The following is a 19,605-nucleotide window of genomic DNA, read 5'->3' as shown; positions in this document are numbered from 1 at the left end:
TCAGGAAGATCCCAAACTCACTCCTGTTAAGTCTGTGGACATTTTTTCCATGGTTGGTTTAAGATTCTCCACGACTTTTAACCCATCCTGAAAGAAACTGGACAAAGAGAGCATTTGAGGGGAAAAAAAAACAAAACCTTACAATGACCCATTTCAACCATGAAGAATCCAGAGAACTTGACGCTTTTTTTTTTGTTTCGTTTAATTTTTGTGAAAAACATACTTGCACTGGGCATGGAAATATTTGATGAGGTTCTGCACCAAGTCGACCCCCTTCCTGGTTTTGATTTCATTCACTTTGATGAGATACTGAAATAAAGAACAGCTGTCAGTCTCTTGATCAAAGCCTCCCACAGCTGGCTGAAAGGTGAATCACATCCCTCACCTCACACATCTGGAGCTGAAAGGCTCGTCTTTCTTTTTCCATCTCCTCAGCGATCTCTCCTCCACTGATCTCTGTCCTGATCATCCCATGCAGCTTGGCATGCTCCCGCTTCTCTTTCTCAATCTTATTACTACACAGGAGAGGAAGGACACCATCATACAACATGAGCTTCTTTCTTTCAGTTAAAATACAGTTTCTAGGTAATCTAAATGAGGACTACTTCTACGTTTACATTTCGATTTAGTCCTGTGGCAGACCAAATCAAAAGCAACTTGCTAACAAAGGATATAATAAATCTGGTTGATGTGCAAATATCTTTCATGTTTAAACAAGTCGAACACGATGCCAGCTGCATCAGTAGGGATGCCTCTACCGCCAACAAGTCTAGCCGTTTTTGTCATTCATTTCTTATGCCCTAAATTATTATACATACGGGCTACTTTTTCCATGGAATAAAAACATTTATTTTTTTCGCAGTCCAGTGTCCATCAAATCCTGCGCTCTGATTGGCTGGCAAGCGGGTCCGTATCCTATGATATGGACCCCAGTTACAGATCTCTGGTGACTCACTCGTTCACAACAACAACAAACATAGTAGCAATTTTTGTCAACATTTATCTTTTTTTTTTAAATAAAATATTTATTTATAAGATTTTTATCAAAAATCTTATACATTTTTGCCAGCATTTCTCAGAAGAATAGCATTAATAGCGATAACAACAGTGTTCACAGAGAAAGCGAGTTTTACTACCCTGATGAAGAAGAAATGAAAGAAAACATTTCAGGAGAAAGCTAAAAACCTGTATGTGGCAGCAGGGGCGTGGTCAAGCGTCGGTCTGTGACCGGAGGGCGGAGTCAGGGAAGGTAAGTGGCAGAATCACTGCACCTGATGTTAATTAATGTGTTTGTGTGTCTTCCCCAGTGACCGCGCCCTATTTAAGGAGAGAGAGCGAGAGCAGAGGGAGCTCTTTCCCCAACCAGACGACTAATGTGTGTGCGTGTGTGTGAGTGTCTGGGAGAGTGTAACGCTGAAAAGTGTCACAATAAAAAAAAAGAGTTTTGTGAACTCGGTTCTGGCCTGCCGTCCTTCTGTGCTCCACCCACCCATACGAACTGTCACAGTGGTGCCAAAACCCGGGAACGAGCACAGAAGGACGGCAGGCCAGAACTGAGTTCACAAAACTCTTTTTTTATTGCGACACTTTTCAGCGTTACACTCTCCCAGACACTCAGACACGCACACACATTAGTCGTCTGGTTGGGGAGAGAGCTCCCTCTGCTCTCGCTCTCTCTCCTTAAATAGGGTGCGGTCACTGGGGAAGACACACAAACACATTAACATCAGGTGCAGTGATTCTGCCACTTACCTTCCCTGACTCCGCCCTCCGGTCACAGACCGATGCTTGACCACGCCCCCGCTGCCACACTGTAACTGTTGCCAACACCGAGCAAAAACATGGCTGAATCCTGAATGACTCAATTTTGTATAAACAGGGGACTACATAGGTGGCAAAATGTAGTTTTTTTTCCTGCCATGGAAGTGCACTTGTATACCGAGGAGGAAGCAATTTGCATTACAGCATGAATGAGGATTCAAAATGGCAGCTCGACTCGGCTCGGTTTTCCCTTTCGGGCGCTCTCGTTTTCTGTTAGAATTTGGTAAAAAAAAAAAATTATATAAAATTTACCGGCTTAAGGTCGGTCCGTATGGTGAAATACTGTGACCTCAGCCTTGAATACTGACCTCGGCCCAGAGGGCCTCGGTCAGTACTTTCAAGACCTTGGTCACGGTATTTCACGATACGGACCTCCCAGCTGGTAAATAACATATGTATTCTATTCCCTTCTAGCAGGTTTATTGATGGCATGCAATATTGTTAGCGTATCGCTTATCCTCCATTTATTACGCCACTCTACCCAATGGAGAATGAGCGTGCAATATTGTTATAATATTGCACGTTGTCAAGACAACACGACATCAGATTTCGGAGCTCACACGAAGATCTAATGACAACTTTTCTGCTGCGCACGCGCACAATCGTTTCTTTGTCGGCCGGGAAAGAGAGAAGACGAGGCTAATCCAGTGCTCGGTTTAAGCATTAAATACGTAAATAAACCGAAAACTGAAACTAAAGACGCGCTGAACACCCGAAAGGCTACCAAAACTTCATTATATATTCTTCAGGATAAAGCGACTAGAGATAATGAGATGAGATGAGATGATATTTACAAGAGAAAAACATAACAACGGACATCGAAAAACTGGAAAAGAGACACATCAGAGATGTAAAACTTCTGCGCTAGCGAGTACCTGTGACCGTTTGTATGCAAACATGGCTGCAAGGTTTGCTTCAATAAAAGCGGAAGATTTAAAGCAGAAGATATATTTTGAAAGAGAAAGACGCGCTGAACACCCGAAAGGCTACCAAAACTTCCCTGGATATTCTTCATGCATTTAATCTTCCGCATTAAATATATGGAAAAACTGGAAAAGAGACACGTCGGAGATGTAAAACTTCTGCACTAGCGAGTGACTGACAGTTTGTACACAAACATGGCCGCGAGGTTTGCTTCATTAAAAGCCGAAGATTTAAAGAGAAAGACGCGCTGAACACCCGAAAGGCTACCAAAACTTCCCTGGATATTCTTCACACATATTTACAAGAGAAAAACATACCAACGGACTTCGAAAAACTGGAAAAGAGAGCAATAGCAGAAATATTGTCAAAATTCTACTTAGAGGTGAGGAAAAGTGATGGAGACTTTTACAAGAGGACTTCATTTGTGGACTTCACTCAGCAAAGCCCTTTTGTTTTGAACGACTGCAATGTAACAGTTACCTCCGACCAAAAGTAACTTTGAACTTGAACCATCAACCTGGATATAGCTTGTATACAAGTTGGGTTGTTGTTCAGGCTTTTTGGACTTGTACCATTTTTATTGTTAGAACTTTGGATTGACAGAACATTGAATTACATTCGATCAGAATCAGCATTCAATAATAAGAATAATAATATTGGCTGGCTTTTTTTGTGGTATATCAGATATATTCCACTCAGCTACTCATCTCCGACTCGTTCAATATCATGCTAGCTGAATGGAATATATCTGATATACCGTACCACTCAACGCCAGCCAAGATTATTTAAATATACTTAAAATAGGAAGCTATTGAAGAAAAACTATTTCAGACATTTGACGTTGCTGTGACCTTGACCCTGTTTGGATCAATTCCAAATTCTAATCAGTTCATCTGCTATTTATAGTGACATTTCCATATAAATATTTAACCACTCCTTAACAGTTCAAGCTAGTAATTAGCTCACTACACAGATTAGATTTATTATTAGCAGTTATAAAGGTTAATAAAGATCGGTGTAATGCTGACGGCTGTGCCTTTGCTATATTTATCGAGGGAGAAAATCAGAAGACGAGCCACAGTTAAAGAATTACTGCACACTTTATCATCTATCATCCAGCGGGCCGGTGACTTGGTAAGATATCCTATCCCAGACCCGCCGGTCGAGCATAGCTGCTCCGAGTTGTTCTTCCTTCAACCCCGTCTCTCGCTCGAGGACCGTTTTCAGGGTGGTATGTGGTCAACCGACTTTGCGCTTCGCCTCAGGCTCCCACAAGAGAACTTGTGCGGCAGGTTGATCGTGACGAAACACATGGCCGCACAATGCCAGACGGCGTTTGGCGATTATGGTCGAGAGGCGTGGTAGGGAACCGTACAGGCGGTCGCTTGTCCAATGGTCCTGCCAGCTGACGTTGAACACTCTGCGGAGCATGCGGGTGTACGTGCCATCCAAGGATTGCTCTTGTGCTCTTGTTAAAGACTCGGATCCGTAGAGAAGAATGGATTCGACTGAGGCCTTGAACACTCTGACCTTTGTGTCTCTAGACAGCGGGGCAGCCCACACCTTGATTAGAGAATTTAGGGTGCTCCAGGCTTTGGCCTTTCTGGAGTCGATGTCGTGAGCAGTGTTCATCCAACTGCCAAGGTATTTGAAGTCGTCCACCTTCTCGATAGCAGAGTTGTCAAGCGCGTGGAGAGATTGGTCCGTAGAGGAATTTATATGCATCCATTTGGTTTTGCATGCGTTCAACTGAAGGCCAACTGATTTAGCAGCCAGTTCTACTCGGTGGAGAAGATCCTCGCCCGAATTCAACGAGTCCTCGAGAAGAGCACTGTCATCAGCAAAGTCAAAATCGGATAGATGGACAGCAGGGTGGCTGCTGCACACTTAAATGTTTTTTTTTTTTGTGCTGTAAACTAAATGATATGACTACTGTAATGAAACACATTGACGCTGGTGTTAATATTGAAAAAAAAAAGATAAAAATCAACATTTTATGGGTTGAAAATGGCTCAAAAAGCTACAGGTTTAGATCATCCTGAACCTTGCAAGGCTACCATTGGGACTTCTCTAGATCATGACATTTTTATTGAAAGAACGCTAACGCCCTCTAATTATAGGTGGGCGGCCCATCTCCCCCAGCCCCCTCTCGACCCCCCTTTCAACCCCTTGTGGGTGGAGTTAGGCTCAGAGCTGGGACTGAAGTTATGCTTTAAAGTGGGACATATCAGTAATTATTATTATCCACATTCACTGGATATGAGCAATCGCATGCTCTGATTGGCTACTCTACTACTAGGCTATCAGCTCATATACCGTGAGTAGAGAAAAACAAAATGGCGGAACGTGTTGCTCGACCAACCGAGCACAAAATAAAAACTCTATTCGAAAACAAAAACCCCAAAATACAAAAAAGCAACAAAATATGGAATAAAAGTATTTGATGGCAAGAATGTATCTTTTTTTAAATTTTCAAGAATTATTATTATCATCATCATCATCATCATCATCATCGTGTTTTTCACAAATTGCTCCTGTCATTTCACTGGTCTGTTAACATTTGAAGCGGAAATGGTTTTACCAGACATTTTGGATAAAGTTTTTATTTATCGAATTAATAAAAATGCTCCGTTTCTCAAAACTGAGTGGATGTGGATATAATAACGCAGTTATTCCACTCAATCTTGTTGTACATGGCTTATAGCCGACGTGGCTTGTATCAGCTCATGTACGACTCGATTTCGTCGGATAACTGTTAAAATGTTACCCCCCCCCCAAAAAAAGATATTTTTAGTTATACTGCAACATCGGTAATGAAATATTTTCTCATTAACTTCTTGTAAATCTCGTTATTCCGTCATCAACAAAAAGACCAAAAAAAGTGTTATACGTCACTCAGTTCTTTTCTAAAAAGCTGTACTTCAAACCCCTTCCCCCATTTATTTGTATTATTTTAATAATACAAATAAAAATAAGAAGTATTAGACCTAATTTGAGGTAACTATGCTTTCTCCAGTTTCAGTATTTGATGTGCTTAATCATTTTTGCCCCAGGCTTGCTCTGATTGGATGTGGGCAGTTAGCAAGAGGGAGACGAAGAGCCAGAACTGAACAGTCACAAAGAACTGAACTGGCTGATCAATAGCATCAACCAGGGGCTTCAAAGTTTGGGAGAATAGCAGGGTACAAATAATTTACAGCAGGGTGCAAAATGGTAAAATGTCTGCCAGCGGCAGACATAATGCACGCAAAGCGTGCATATATACATATCTCATCTCATCTCATTATCTCAAGCCGCTTTATCCTTCTACAGGGTCGCAGGCAAGCTGGAGCCTATCCCAGCTGACTACGGGCGAAAGGCGGGGTACACCCCGGACAAGTCGCCAGGTCATCACAGGGCTGACACATAGACACATATATATATATATATATATATATATATATATATATATATATATATATATATATATATATAGATAGATAGATAGATAGATAGATAGATAGATAGATAGATAGATAGATAGATAGATAGATAGATAGATAGATAGATAGATAGATAGATAGATATGCAAATTTTTCGTGGGGCGGGATGGTTTGGAACAGGCCATCTAAAATTGAGATAACATTTACCCGGGACGGGTATTTGAGGCGGGTCGTCTAGCTTAAGCTTGATTAGCGTTGTTATGCACGTCAGTGTTTCCCACAGAAATTTTGGAGACTATGGGGGCAGCCCATGGGGGAGGCGCGGGGGTTGTTTAAAATTGAGTGATATGTTAAATATTAAGTTATTACTGAAAAACTATTGATTAAAAAAACAGACACTGAGAAATGGTCCTATAAACATCTTTACCAATCTAAAAGATTACCAGGACTACAAAAATGCAGAAAAATAGGCTTTACTTATCCAAATGCACCTGTTGGTTCAAAAGTTAAAGTGCATAGAACCTCACAGCACAACATGAAGTTACCTTAAAATATAATATAAATGCCTCAGCTTTCATGTTTGTTTGTTTGTTTGTTTACATTTATTGCCATTTAAGCATCTATGGCTATTTCATGGCCAATACAGGTAATAAATATCACATAAAATTAAAACCAATAATAAAATAAATAAATAAATACATCAAATACGTTTGTACACATCAATGCACTTCAAAAAGTTTAAAACCTTTAACGGTGAAACCTTATTAAAAATATCTAGCATTGTGCTTTCTTTAAAAAACTTCTGCCTTTGTATTCTAAAAGCAGGGCAAGACAAAATGTGCTTAATTGATAAGAGATCACCACAAAAGATCGCAAAGTGGAGGTTCACCTCCAGTTAACAGAAAACCATGTGTTAGTCTAGAGTGTCCAATTCTACCCCTTGTGTAGACAACTTGGTCATGTCTACATGAAAAAGATTGAATAGTCACTTGTTTCACATTAGTGCATATTTCTTTCAGCTTGTTGCCAGCACAGTTAGTCCAATCGGCTTGCCATTTGTCATTTATGTAGGAAGAAAGAACAGGTCTGATATCAGAGACAGGGATTTGGCATTCAGAAATCTCTTCATTCAGGGCTCCTTTAGCAGCATTATCTGCTTTTTCATTACCAGTCAAACCCACATGGCCAGGGACCCAACAAAAAATAATGTCCATATTGATTTTAGTTAAGTATTCCACTTTTTCAAGTATGTTGACAATAAGAGGGTGGACAGTCTTTAAGAACTCCAATGCCTGTAGGCATGATCTAGAATCTGTACAAATCAAGGCTTTTTGCAGTTTGGACTCTTCAATGTATTCAAGACTTAAGAGCAAGGCTTGGGCTTCGGCTGTAAAAATTGAGCACAGACTTGGGATGCGTATTCCACACTGATTAGAGGCGACTACCATTGCTGAGGACACACAGGTATCAGTTTTTGAGCCATCAGTATAGATCGGAGTGTGCAAAGGGAAGCGCTGTCTTACATCGAGGAAGCAACTCTGGTACTCGTTTGGGTGTGTGTTAGCTTTCTTTCTGTGACTCAGGTCCTGCACAATTACAGGTTTTCTCAAGGTCCAAGGGGGAATGGAACAAAGGGAAGAGGATATTAGTCCATCCAGATCAATATTCAGATCCTGAAAGAAAGGTTTAATTCTTAATCCGAAAGGTCTGATAGTCCGCGGTCTGGCTTCATAAAAGTCCAAATACTGTGGCTGAAAGACAGTGGGGTATGCCGGGTTATCTCTGTTCCCTTTGATTTTGACTGCATATTGAAGTGCAAGTTTCAAGCGTCGCAATCAGCTTTCATGTAAGAAAAAAACTATTAATACTAGTACTGTGTGCAGGCAGTCTCTCCTGAAGACTAAATTAAACAATAATTATAAACTAATAAAATAAATGGCTCAGGCTACATAGAAGAAAAAAACAATTTGAACAGAATCTCACAGTATGATGCTGAAGCTGCCTAAACAATGGAAAATAAAATACCATTTTGGCAAAAACGTTGGCATCCATTAATTTCTTGTATTAAGTAAAAAAATATGTTGCCAGATACTGCTGACGTTTTACAGCCCAAAATATGTTCAAAACCCGCCAAAATGCACTTAAAACCGCCCAAATTGGGGGGGGGGGGGGGGGGGGGGACGCGCAATCTGGCAACACAGGCGGCAGTAATGGCTGCACTCGTGTCGAGGATGTAAACACAGTTGACGCGGCAACGGACATACATGACATAGTGGATGTAATTTACGTTCACAACTTTTTTTGCTGTCAGAAATATTTAATATTAAATTTTGTGACTCGACTGACAATAGCCGGCGGCATAACAAGCCATAGCCGGCGATTTGCCGCCGGTGACCGGCTACTTTTGAGACCGCTGATCAACACACATTCACATGACTTGGTCGTTTAGCCGAGACAGATCTGTTTTTGCTGTTTATTTCAGGACCCTGAGCAAAACATCTCAATACACCTACGTAGGACACTGAATTTGAGGTTGAACGTACAGTAAAAGCCACATGATTAGTGGCGTTTGCTCAAGGCACGGCTGCATAGCATGATAAGCACTGATATAAAAGTCCAACTCAAAAGTCTGAAATACACTACCGTTCAAAAGTTTGGGGTCACTTTGAAATGTCCTTATTTTTGAAAGAAAAGCACTGTTCTTTTCAATGAAGATCACTTTAAACTAATCAGAAATACACTCTATACATTGCTAATGTGGTAAATGACTATTCTAGCTGCAAATGTCTGGTTTTTGGTGCAATATCTCCATAGGTGTATAGAGGCCCATTTCCAGCAACTCTCACTCCAGTGTTCTAATGGTACAATGTGTTTGCTCATTGCCTCAGAAGGCTAATGGATGATTAGAAAACCCTTGTACAATCATGTTAGCACAGCTGAAAACAGTTGAGCTCTTTAGAGAAGCTATAAAACTGACCTTCCTTTGAGCAGATTGAGTTTCTGGAGCATCACATTTGTGGGGTCGATTAAATGCTCAAAATGACCAGAAAAATGTCTCGACTATATTTTCTATTCATTTTACAACTTATGGTGAGAAATAAAAGTGTGACTTTTCATGGAAAACACTAAATTGTCTGGGTGACCCCAAACTTTTGAACGATAGTGTAACACCGACATCGCAATATAGTATATCTTCAGCCATCTAATATATCAGAGGTGGACAGTAACGAAGTACATTTACTTGAGTACTGTACTTAAGTACACTTTTTGAGTATCTGTACTTTACTTGGGTATTTATTTTTGGAAACTTATGACTAACTTCACTACATTTGAAAGGCAAATATCGTACTTTTCACTCCACTACATTTCTATCAAGGTCCTCGTTACTCGTTACTATGAAGCAGATTTGAAAGCGGACGTTTTTGTTTTTTCTTTTCTAAAACGTGATGGTTTTTTCACAGGTGACACTGAGAGCCGATCAGTAATCACTAGGGTCACGTCACGTCCATAGACTGTATAAAATCAAGTTCAGTGATTTCTCCGCAGCATTATTTGAACACGATGAGTTGATGGCAGAATGGAAGGAGTCGGTTATTCTGGAGAATGCACGCACCCATGGCCCATGAACCCATGTTTCAGTTTTCTGAAAGGATTAAAGATACATTTTGTTTTAAACGTTTGCCGAAAACGAACCACATCACGGCCTACAAAAACTCGCCGTCCAACCTGCTGAAGCATATTGAGGTATATAAACGTTTTATTCCAAGAGAAAACTTGCAATGAAGTTGTCTGTGCTTTTAGAGCTAGTGATAACATTGCAGTAGCTATGCAGTCTGGTTAGTCAAATTACTTTCTATGGATTTGCCCGCCAAGTTGCCGTAGCCTTGTCCACGGCTAACGTTAACACATAGATAGTTAACTTGAACACTGTTAGTTAGCATGTAAAAACAGAGTTACGCTAACATGAATGATGTTAACTTATCTGAAGTCCTTTCAGAAATATGTTTTAGCATCATCTTGCCAAATAAACAGAATGTAGAAATCTTTCTTTTCTAGTAGCGTTAGCTACCCAATATGATTTTGAGTTTGAAAAGAGTTTGCTAGCATGTCAGGTGGAGTTTCACTGACTAGCTAGCTTAACGTTAAACCACCATGATGGCACAGCATGCGTTCATTTTGTGAATTCACATTTCTGTCTTTGGTAACGGCATTAGGTTTTGTAAGCGTTGTGGCAATAATATGACAATGTGTTGAGAGAAAATGTACTTTTAATACTTAAGTATTTTTAAAAGCAAGTACTTTAACTCAAGTAAAAAATTTGACTGGACAACTTTTCACTTGTATCAGAGTAACATTTGACCAGCGGGATCTGTACTTTCACTTAAATAATGAAGTTGGGTACTTTGTCCACCTCTGCTAATATTTAACACAATCATTAGCTTTCAGTTTTAGGGCCAGACTTCCTCTCTAACTACACAACTGTTCTTTTCAAGCATTTTCTGAAACAGGAAAACACAGAACCACAGAAACACCACATTGTCTTCATTCTACAGAATACTGTTTGTTAAAGCTAGACGGCGTTTCGATTTCATAAAATCAGTGAAATTTAGTTCCATCTGAAATTTGGTCATCTCATCTCATCTCATTATCTGTAGCCGCTTTATCCTGTTCTACAGGGTCGCAGGCGAGCTGGAGCCTATCCCAGCTGACTACGGGCGAAAGGCGGGGTACACCCTGGACAAGTCGCCAGGTCATCACAGGGCTGACACATAGACACAGACAACCATTCACACTCACATTCACACCTACGGCCAATTTATGGCCCTTTTCCACTACCCTTTTTCAGCTCAATTCAGCTCACTTCAGCCCGACACGGCTCGCGTTTCGACTACCAAAGAACAGCACGACTCGGCTCGCTTCAGCCCTGCTTAGCCCCTAAAACTCGCACCGTTTTGGAGTGGGGCTGAAGCGAGCCAAACCGTGCCGAGTGAGGCTGGGGGCGTGAGCAGACACTCCCCTGTGCACTGATTGGTGAGGAGGAGTGTCCTCACATGCCCACACACGCCCCGCGAGCACGCTGGGATCTGTAAACACCGTAAACCCGGAAGAAGAATAATTACGAATTACAAGAATTTCTGAAGGCTTATGCGCCTCGCCTCATCTATACGCTCTTGCCAGTATCTGTTGGCGTTGTCGGTGACAACAAGCCACAGCACCAAGACCAGCAACAGTAACGACCCCATGTCCTCCATGTTTATTGTTTACTATTCGGGTCGTGAGACTACCGCTTAAAAGATCACTGATGTCACTGTTTGCGCTGCTTAACGACATCACGTGACGTCCACCCACTTTCGCTAACTCCACCCAATGTGTCCACCCACTTCCAGCCAGCACGGTTCAGCGCGGTTGTAGTCGAAATGCAACTCCAACAGCCCCACTCAGCTCGACTCAGCCCAACTCAGCACGGCACGGCTCAGCCCGACTCAGCCGCGTTTGTAGTGGAAAAGCGGCATTAGAGTCACCAGTTAACCTAACCTGCATGTCTTTGGACTGTGGGGGAAACCGGAGCACCCGGAGGAAATCCACGCGGACACGGGGAGAACATGCAAACTCCGCACAGAAAGGCCCTCGCCGGCCACAGGGCTTGAACCCGGACCTTCTTGCTGTGAGGCGACAGCGCTAACCACTACACCACCGTGCCACCCACTGAAATTTGGTGATTGTGATATATGTTTATTTCTGTAATATCTCACAAAATATCAGGCCATTCTGTGGCTGGGAAGTTATTTAATTTAAAAGGATTAAAGCAAATAATGTGCATGAAATCGCTCGCTTCGCGCAGTCAAGCAGACAGAGGAAGTCCATGTGCGCATGCGCAGGTTTACCTTTGACCGTGCACTGCACTGACAGTTACATGAGGTGGTGTAGTGGTTATCACTGTCACCTCACAGCAAGAAGGTTCTGGGTTCGAGCCCAGCGGCCGACGGGGGCCGTGTTGTTTCCTCCGGGTGCTCCGGTTTCCCCCACAGTCCAAAGACATGCAGGTTAGGTTAACATGGGGCAGCCTTGGGCTGAAGTGCCCTTGAGCAAGGCACCTAACCCCCAATGGCTCCCCAGGCGCTGTAGCATAGCTGCCTACTGCCCTGAGTATGTGTGTGCGTGCTCATTGCTCACTTGTGTGTTCACTGCTTCAGATGGGTTAAATGCAGAGGATAAATTTCACTGTGCTCGAGTGTAGTGGTGTCAACAATAATCGATTCGGCAATGCATCGCAATGCGGGGCATGGACGATTCAGCATCGATTCGGCAACATGCCAGATCAATTCAGCGTATTAAAAAAAAACTTCCATGGGCATTTCCGGAGCAAGATCACAGACGTGCGCAGTCTGTAGCTGCACGCCAGTCGAGAGAGCACTAGCTTAGCAAGATGGCTGAGGCGGAGGAAGAGGACTGCGAGAGACAGGTTATTATTAACGCTAAAAACACTAAACAGCTGTAATTTGTTTTCTTTTTCATATTTGAAACTCTATAACATTCAATTTTATTTTGTTTAAAACAGGAGTGATACACACAACAGCCAATAAAATGTTGTTCAGTATCTGACTGCTTGTATTGCCTCATGACTACTGAAAAATTTGCCTTGCTTTCAGTAAAATTTTAACGCATCACAATGCATCGTAGACTCGGATTGAATCGAATCGAATCGTTACCCTCCGAATCGTAATCGAATTGAATCGTGAGGGCTGTGCCAATGCACACCCCTACTCGAGTGGGCATGTGACAAACAAAGGCTCTTCTTCTTCTGTCGCTAAACGAACAGCTGATCACACTGAGGTGCTCGCTGACTGCCGATATTTATTAGTTTGGTCCTGCGTTTCCTTTCCGTCGCATATAACATAACGTCTTATTTTTTCGCAGTCCGGGTTCCATCAAATCCTGCACTCTGATTGGCTGGCGAGCGGGTCCGTATCCTACGATACGGACCCCAGTTACGGACCTCTGGCGACTCGCTCATTCACAACAACAACAAACATCATAGCAATTTTTGTTAACATTTATTTTCGCATTTCTCAGGAGAATAGCATTAATTTTACAGCATGGATAGCGATAACGACAGTGTTCACAGCGAAAGCGAGTTTTACTACCCTGAGGAAGAAGAAATAAAAAAGAAAACATTTCAGGAGAAAGCTAAAAACCTGCAACTGTTGCCAACGCCGAGCAAAAACATGGCTGAATCCTGAATGACTCAATTTTGTATAAACAGGGGACTACATAGGCGGCAAAATATAGTTTTTTTTTCCTGCCATGGAAGTGCACTTGTATACCGAGGAGGAAGCCATTTGCATTACAGCCGTGAATGACGATTCAAAATGGCGGCTCGGCTCGGTTTTCCCTTTCAGGCGCTCTCGTTTTCTGTTAGAATTTGGTAAAGAAAAAAATAAATATATTATTTACCAGCTTAAGGTCGGTCCGTATGGTGAAATACCATGACCTCGGCCTTGAATACTGACCTCCGCCCAGAGGGCCTCGGTCAGTACTTTCAAGACCTCGGTCACGGTATTTCACGATATGGACCGACCTTAAGCTGGTAAATAACATATTTCTTCTCGCTTTCTTTCCGTTACTGTAGTCAGTCTTTCATGTTTCATTCACACACTCATGCCCTCCATTTTTCTCTTCGGTTTCAAATTTGTATCCCACAATGCCTTGAACAAACAGGGAAAGCCCACTACATGATGCAGTATCTTGAATTGAGTCATGGTGAAGCAGGAAAAAAATCGCGGAGAATTTAGGGCCATGTGGAGATAAATTCATTAACTGTTCTGTTTAAAAAAAAAGAAAGAATAAAATTAGAAGTCTGTGATTCGAATTCAGTAGCTTTCAGTCCACTAAACAAAAATAATTGGGTGTTGGGGAAAATTCTTTTTACGACCTACACTTGAAAAATCTGAAAGGCCGTCTAGCTTTAATGGTCTACTGTCTCCATAGATACAGTCCTATGAAAACTGAGTAGTCTAGTTTTAAAAAGTTGTTTTTGTACGAAATACGGTGCTTATATCTAAGCTGATGATCTGCTTACCTGAAATAGCTCACTTAAAAAAAGCATGCATGTGTGAAAGTGTGGTGCTTACACTTTGGTTTCATAGTCTTTACAGGCTTTATCAAAAGGCTTCTTTAAATCCTAAAGACAAATATATCACAAATGAAAGAACAAGAAGAACATCATCAATAATAATAATAATAATAATAATAATAATAATAATTAGTAGTAGTAGTGCAGGGATTCAGATCTCATACCCCTTTCAGTCCTTTAAGATCTCCTTTCAGCAGACTGTCTAAAGGAAAGGTGATGATGTTGTTCATATTCTGTAACTGTAAATACATCAACAGCAAGACAGGTCAGGTCGAGAACAACATTCTGCCCACATACTGTACATTCCTGTTTATAATAATCCTACTGCAACCTCGGTTGTCATGCTGTAGTTTTATTAATCCTACACCATGTACTCTTATTAAAAGCTGTAGTAAAAGCACTACTTTTGCGTTCTGGAGGATTTGACACTATCTACAGTGGTGCTTGAAAGTTTGTGAACCCTTTAGAATTTTCTATATTTCTGCGTAAATATGACCAAAAACATCATCAGATTTTCACACAAGTCCTAAAAGTAGATAAAGAGAACCCAGTTAAACAAATGAGACAAAACATATTATACTTGGTCATTTATTTATTGAGGAAAATGATCCAATATTACAGATCTGTGAGTGGAAAAAGTATGTGAACCTTTGCTTTCAGTATCTGCTGTGACCCCCTTGTGCAGCAATAACTGCAACTAAACGTTTGCGGTAACTGTTGATCAGTCCTGCACACCGGCTTGGAGGAATTTTAGCCCATTCCTCCGTACAGAACAACTTCAACTCTGGAATGTTGGTGGGTTTCCTTGCATGAACTGCTTGCTTCAGGTCCTTCCACAACATTTCCATTGGATTAAGGTCAGGACTTTGACTTGGCCATTCCAAAACATTAACTTTATTCTTCTTTAACCATTCTTTGGTAGAACGACTTGTGTGCTTAGGGTTGTCTTGTTGCATGACCCTCCTTCTCTTGAGATTCAGTTCATGGACAGATGTCCTGACAGTTTCCTTTAGAATTCGTTGGTATAATTCAGAATTCATTGTTCCATCAATGATGGCAAGCCGTCCTGGCCCAGATGCAGCAAAACGGGCCCAAACCATGATACTACCACCACCATGTTTCACAGATGGGATAAGGGTCTTATGCTGGAATGCAGTGTTTTCCTTTCTCCAAACATAACGTTTCTCATTTAAACCAAAAAGTTCTATTTTGGTCTCATCCGTCCACAAAACATTTTTCCAATAGCCTTCTGGCTTGTCCATGTGATCTTTAGCAAACTGCAGACGAGCAGCAATGTTCTTTTTGGAGAGCAGTAGCTTTCTCCTTGCAACCCTGCCACACACACCATTGTTGTTCAGTGTTCTCCTGATGGTGGACTCATGAACATTAGCCAATGTGAGAGAGGCCTTCAGTTGCTTAGAAGTTACCCTGGGTTCCTTTGTGACCTCGCCGACTATCACACGCCTTGCTCTTGGAGTGATCTTTGTTGGTCAACCACTCCTGGGGAGGGTAACAATGGGCTTGAATTTCCTCCATTTGTACACAATCTGTCTGACTGTGGATTGGTGGAGTCCAAACTCTTTAGAGATGGTTTTGTAACCTTTTCCAGCCTGATGAGCATCAACAACGCTTTTTCTGAGGTTCTCAGAAATCTCCTTTGTTTGTGCCATGATACACTTCCACAAACGTGTGTTGTGAAGATCAGACTTTGATAGATCCCTGTTCTTTAAATAAAACAGGGTGCCCACTCACACCTGATTGTCGTCCCATTGATTGAAAACACCTGACTCTAATTTCACCTTCAAATTAACTGCTAATCCTAGAGGTTCGCATACTTTTGCCACTCACAGATATGTAATATTGGATCATTTCTTCAATAAATAAATGACCAAGTATAATATTTTTGTCTCATTTGTTTAACTGGGTTCTCTTTATCTACTTTTAGGACTTGTGTGAAAATCTGATGATGTTTTAGGTCATATTTATGCAGAAATATAGAAAATTCTAAAGGGTTCACAAACTTACAAGCACCACTGTAGCCGTGAGAGGCCTGCAACAAAAAAAGTCACATACTGTATCTTATTAACACTGGCCTTGTACGACAGCAAAGCAATACAGAGAGTTCCTACAGCACCTGAAATATGAACATGAGGCTAATCAGAGACAGGAAGAGAGAGAGAAAGAGAGAGAGAGACTCACTAAGTTCTTGAAGAGTGCTGTGAGTTCTTTGGTGAAGACTGCAAACTTAAGGAATGCTGCTGCCACATCTGGGTTGTCTCGGTACACACACGCTTCCCCAAACTTCTCCAGAGACTGACTGTACTGCTCTTGATTCTCCACGTGGGCTAAAGAAACACACAGACGCACACATTATGTACACAGGTGAGGTGAACACATTTTTGTGCACATTTTGACTCGTGTTTTAAAGAACAGGCCCTTCTCAAGTAGATAATATGAAAAGGATGATCGTCCATTTCCTATATATTAAACATACTATAGCCCTGAACTGTGCACACTGCTCTACACCATAATGGTTGCTGCCTCTTCCTGTGTTATTACATACCACAGACCCGGTCATCCATCTCATCTCATCTCATCATCTCTAGCCGCTTTATCCTTCTACAGGGTCGCAGGCAAGCTGGAGCCTATCCCAGCTGACTACGGGCGAAAGGCGGGGTACACCCTGGACAAGTCGCCAGGTCATCACAGGGCTGACACATAGACACAGACAACCATTCACACTCACATTCACACCTACGGTCAATTTAGAGTCACCAGTTAACCTAACCTGCATGTCTTTGGACTGTGGGGGAAACCGGAGCACCCGGAGGAAACCCACGCGGACACGGGGAGAACATGCAAACTCCACACAGAAAGGCCCTCGCCGGCCACGGGGCTCGAACCCGGACCTTCTTGCTGTGAGGCGACAGCGCTAACCACTACACCACCGTGCCGCCCCTGTCATCCATCTACCAGTAAACTATTTCATGTGGTTTATGAGAAAGCTCATATAGTGCGACTGTAAGATCAAGCCAACTTGACTGTTCAAGCACCTCAAAAAAAAAAAAATTCTCCAACACATATTTATCTGCAGAGATTTTTGTTTTAACCTGAAGATGTCCAAAGTTAAAACTCCTGAAGTTCTGATACGTAAATGTTTAACACAAAGTCATCATTATTAATTATTCGAAATGATTCTTGACACTTTTTCCCTTTTCGCAAGATTTCTCACAGCAATTGCCCCTTTTGTCGCGTCACAGCAAGAAGGTCCGGGTTCGAGCCCCGTGGCCGGCGAGGGCCTTTCTGTGCAGAGTTTGCATGTTCTCACCGTATCAGCATGGGTTTCCTCCAGGTGCTCCGGTTTCCCCGACAGTCCAAAGACATGCAGGTTAGGTTAACTGGTGGCTCTAAATTGACCGTAGGTGTGAATGTGAGTGTGAATGGTTGTCTGTGTCTATGTGTCAGCCCTGTGATGACCTGGCGACTTGTCCAGGGTGTACCCCGCCTTTCGCCCGTAGTCAGCTGGGATAGGCTCCAGCTTGCCTGCGACCCTGTAGAACAGGATAAAGCGGCTAGAGATAATGAGATGAGATCCCAGCGAACTATGGTCGACGAACAGCCGAAGTAAATGAGACATTGGATCGGTGGTTGACATTGCCCATATAAATCTGATTAAAATGAGTATATTACCAACATTTTTTATACCTGTTTCAAATCACTCCCACTTCCACTGCCAGGTTCATTTTTTGACAAGCTTAATAGTACTTTTGTGAAATTAATTTGGAACAACAAAAAGTCTAGACTGAGGCTCAGATTGCTGTACTTGCCATACGAGAGGGGAGGGCTACGGCTTCCAAATTTGAAATTGTATTATTGGTCTGGCCAGTTACGTTCTGCGATGTTTTATTTCTCACTTGGGTGAATATTGAGCAGGCATCAGTACCAAACCTTCCATTAAGGCTGTACAGTGGGGCAAAAAAGTATTTAGTCAGTCACCAATTGTGCAAGTTCTCCCACTTAAAAAGATGAGAGAGGCCTGTAATTTTCATCATAGGTATACCTCAACTATGAGGGACAAAATGAGAAAAAAAAATCCAGAAAAATCACATTGTCTGATTTTTAAAGAATTTATTCGCAAATTATGGTGGAAAATAAGTATTTGGTCAATAACAAAAGTTCATCTCAATACTTTGTTATATACCTTTTGTTGGCAATGACAGAGGTCAAACGTTTTCTGTAAGTCTTCACAAGGTTTTCACACACTGTTGCTGGTATTTTGGCCCATTCCTCCATGCAGATCTCCTCTAGAGCAGTGATGTTTTGGGGCTGTCGCTGGGCAACACGGACTTTCAACTCCCTCCAAAGATTTTCTATGGGGTTGAGATCTGGAGACTGGCTAGGCCACTCCAGGACCTTGAAATGCTTCTTACGAAGCCACTCCTTCGTTGCCCGGGCGGTGTGTTTGGGATCATTGTCATGCTGAAAGACCCAGCCATGTTTCATCTTCAATGCCCTTGCTGATGGAAGGAGGTTTTCACTCAAAATCTCACGATACATGGCCCCATTCATTCTTTCCTTTACACGGATCAGTCGTCCTGGTCCCTTTGCAGAAAAACAGCCCCAAAGCATGATGTTTCCACCCCCATGCTTCACAGTAGGTATGGTGTTCTTTGGGTGCAACTCAGCATTCTTTCTCCTCCAAACACGACGACAAGTTAAGTTTTTACCAAAAAGTTCTATTTTGGTTTCATCTGACCATATGACATTCTCCCAATCCTCTTCTGGATCATCCAAATGCTCTCTAGCAAACTTCAGACGGGCCTGGACATGTACCGGCTTAAGCAGGGGGACACGTCTGGCACTGCAGGATTTGAGTCCCTGGCGGCGTAGTGTGTTACCGATGGTAGCCTTTGTTACTTTGGTCCCAGCTCTCTGCAGGTCATTCACTAGGTCCCCCCGTGTGGTTCTGGGATTTTTGCTCACCGTTCTTGTGATCATTTTGACCCCATGGGGTGAGATCTTGCGTGGAGCCCCAGATCGAGGGAGATTATCAGTGGTCTTGTATGTCTTCCATTTTCTAATAATTGCTCCCACAGTTGATTTCTTCACACCAAGCTGCTTACCTATTGCAGATTCAGTCTTCCCAGCCTGGTGCAGGTCTACAGTTTTGTTTCTGGTGTCCTTTGACAGCTCTTTGGTCTTGGCTATAGTGGAGTTTGGAGTGTGACTGTTTGAGGTTGTGGACAGGTGTCTTTTATACTGATAACGAGTTCAAACAGGTGCCATTAATACAGGTAACGAGTG

At 42.2% G+C, this 19,605-nt stretch overlaps 1 protein-coding gene across 3 annotated transcripts in view; it reads right to left on the bottom strand.

Moving 5' to 3' along the window:
* The window catches only part of asap2b (ArfGAP with SH3 domain, ankyrin repeat and PH domain 2b), a 133,590-nt gene that overhangs the window by 70,016 nt on the left and 43,969 nt on the right, over positions 1-19,605 (bottom strand). For all 3 annotated transcript variants that reach the window (XM_060917846.1, XM_060917848.1, XM_060917847.1), the window contains exons 3-8: positions 16,501-16,646; positions 14,466-14,540; positions 14,300-14,349; positions 386-515; positions 224-309; positions 22-97 (exon numbers count right to left, since the gene is read on the bottom strand). In XM_060917846.1, coding sequence (XP_060773829.1) covers positions 22-97; positions 224-309; positions 386-515; positions 14,300-14,349; positions 14,466-14,540; positions 16,501-16,646 — 563 coding nt within the window. The remainder of the gene's footprint in view (positions 1-21; positions 98-223; positions 310-385; positions 516-14,299; positions 14,350-14,465; positions 14,541-16,500; positions 16,647-19,605) is intronic.

This window comes from Neoarius graeffei, chromosome 3, assembly GCF_027579695.1.
Source record: "Neoarius graeffei isolate fNeoGra1 chromosome 3, fNeoGra1.pri, whole genome shotgun sequence".
NCBI lineage: Eukaryota > Metazoa > Chordata > Actinopteri > Siluriformes > Ariidae > Neoarius > Neoarius graeffei.
Note: the sequence above shows the minus strand (reverse complement) of the source record. Positions and strands in the feature narration are given on the sequence as shown.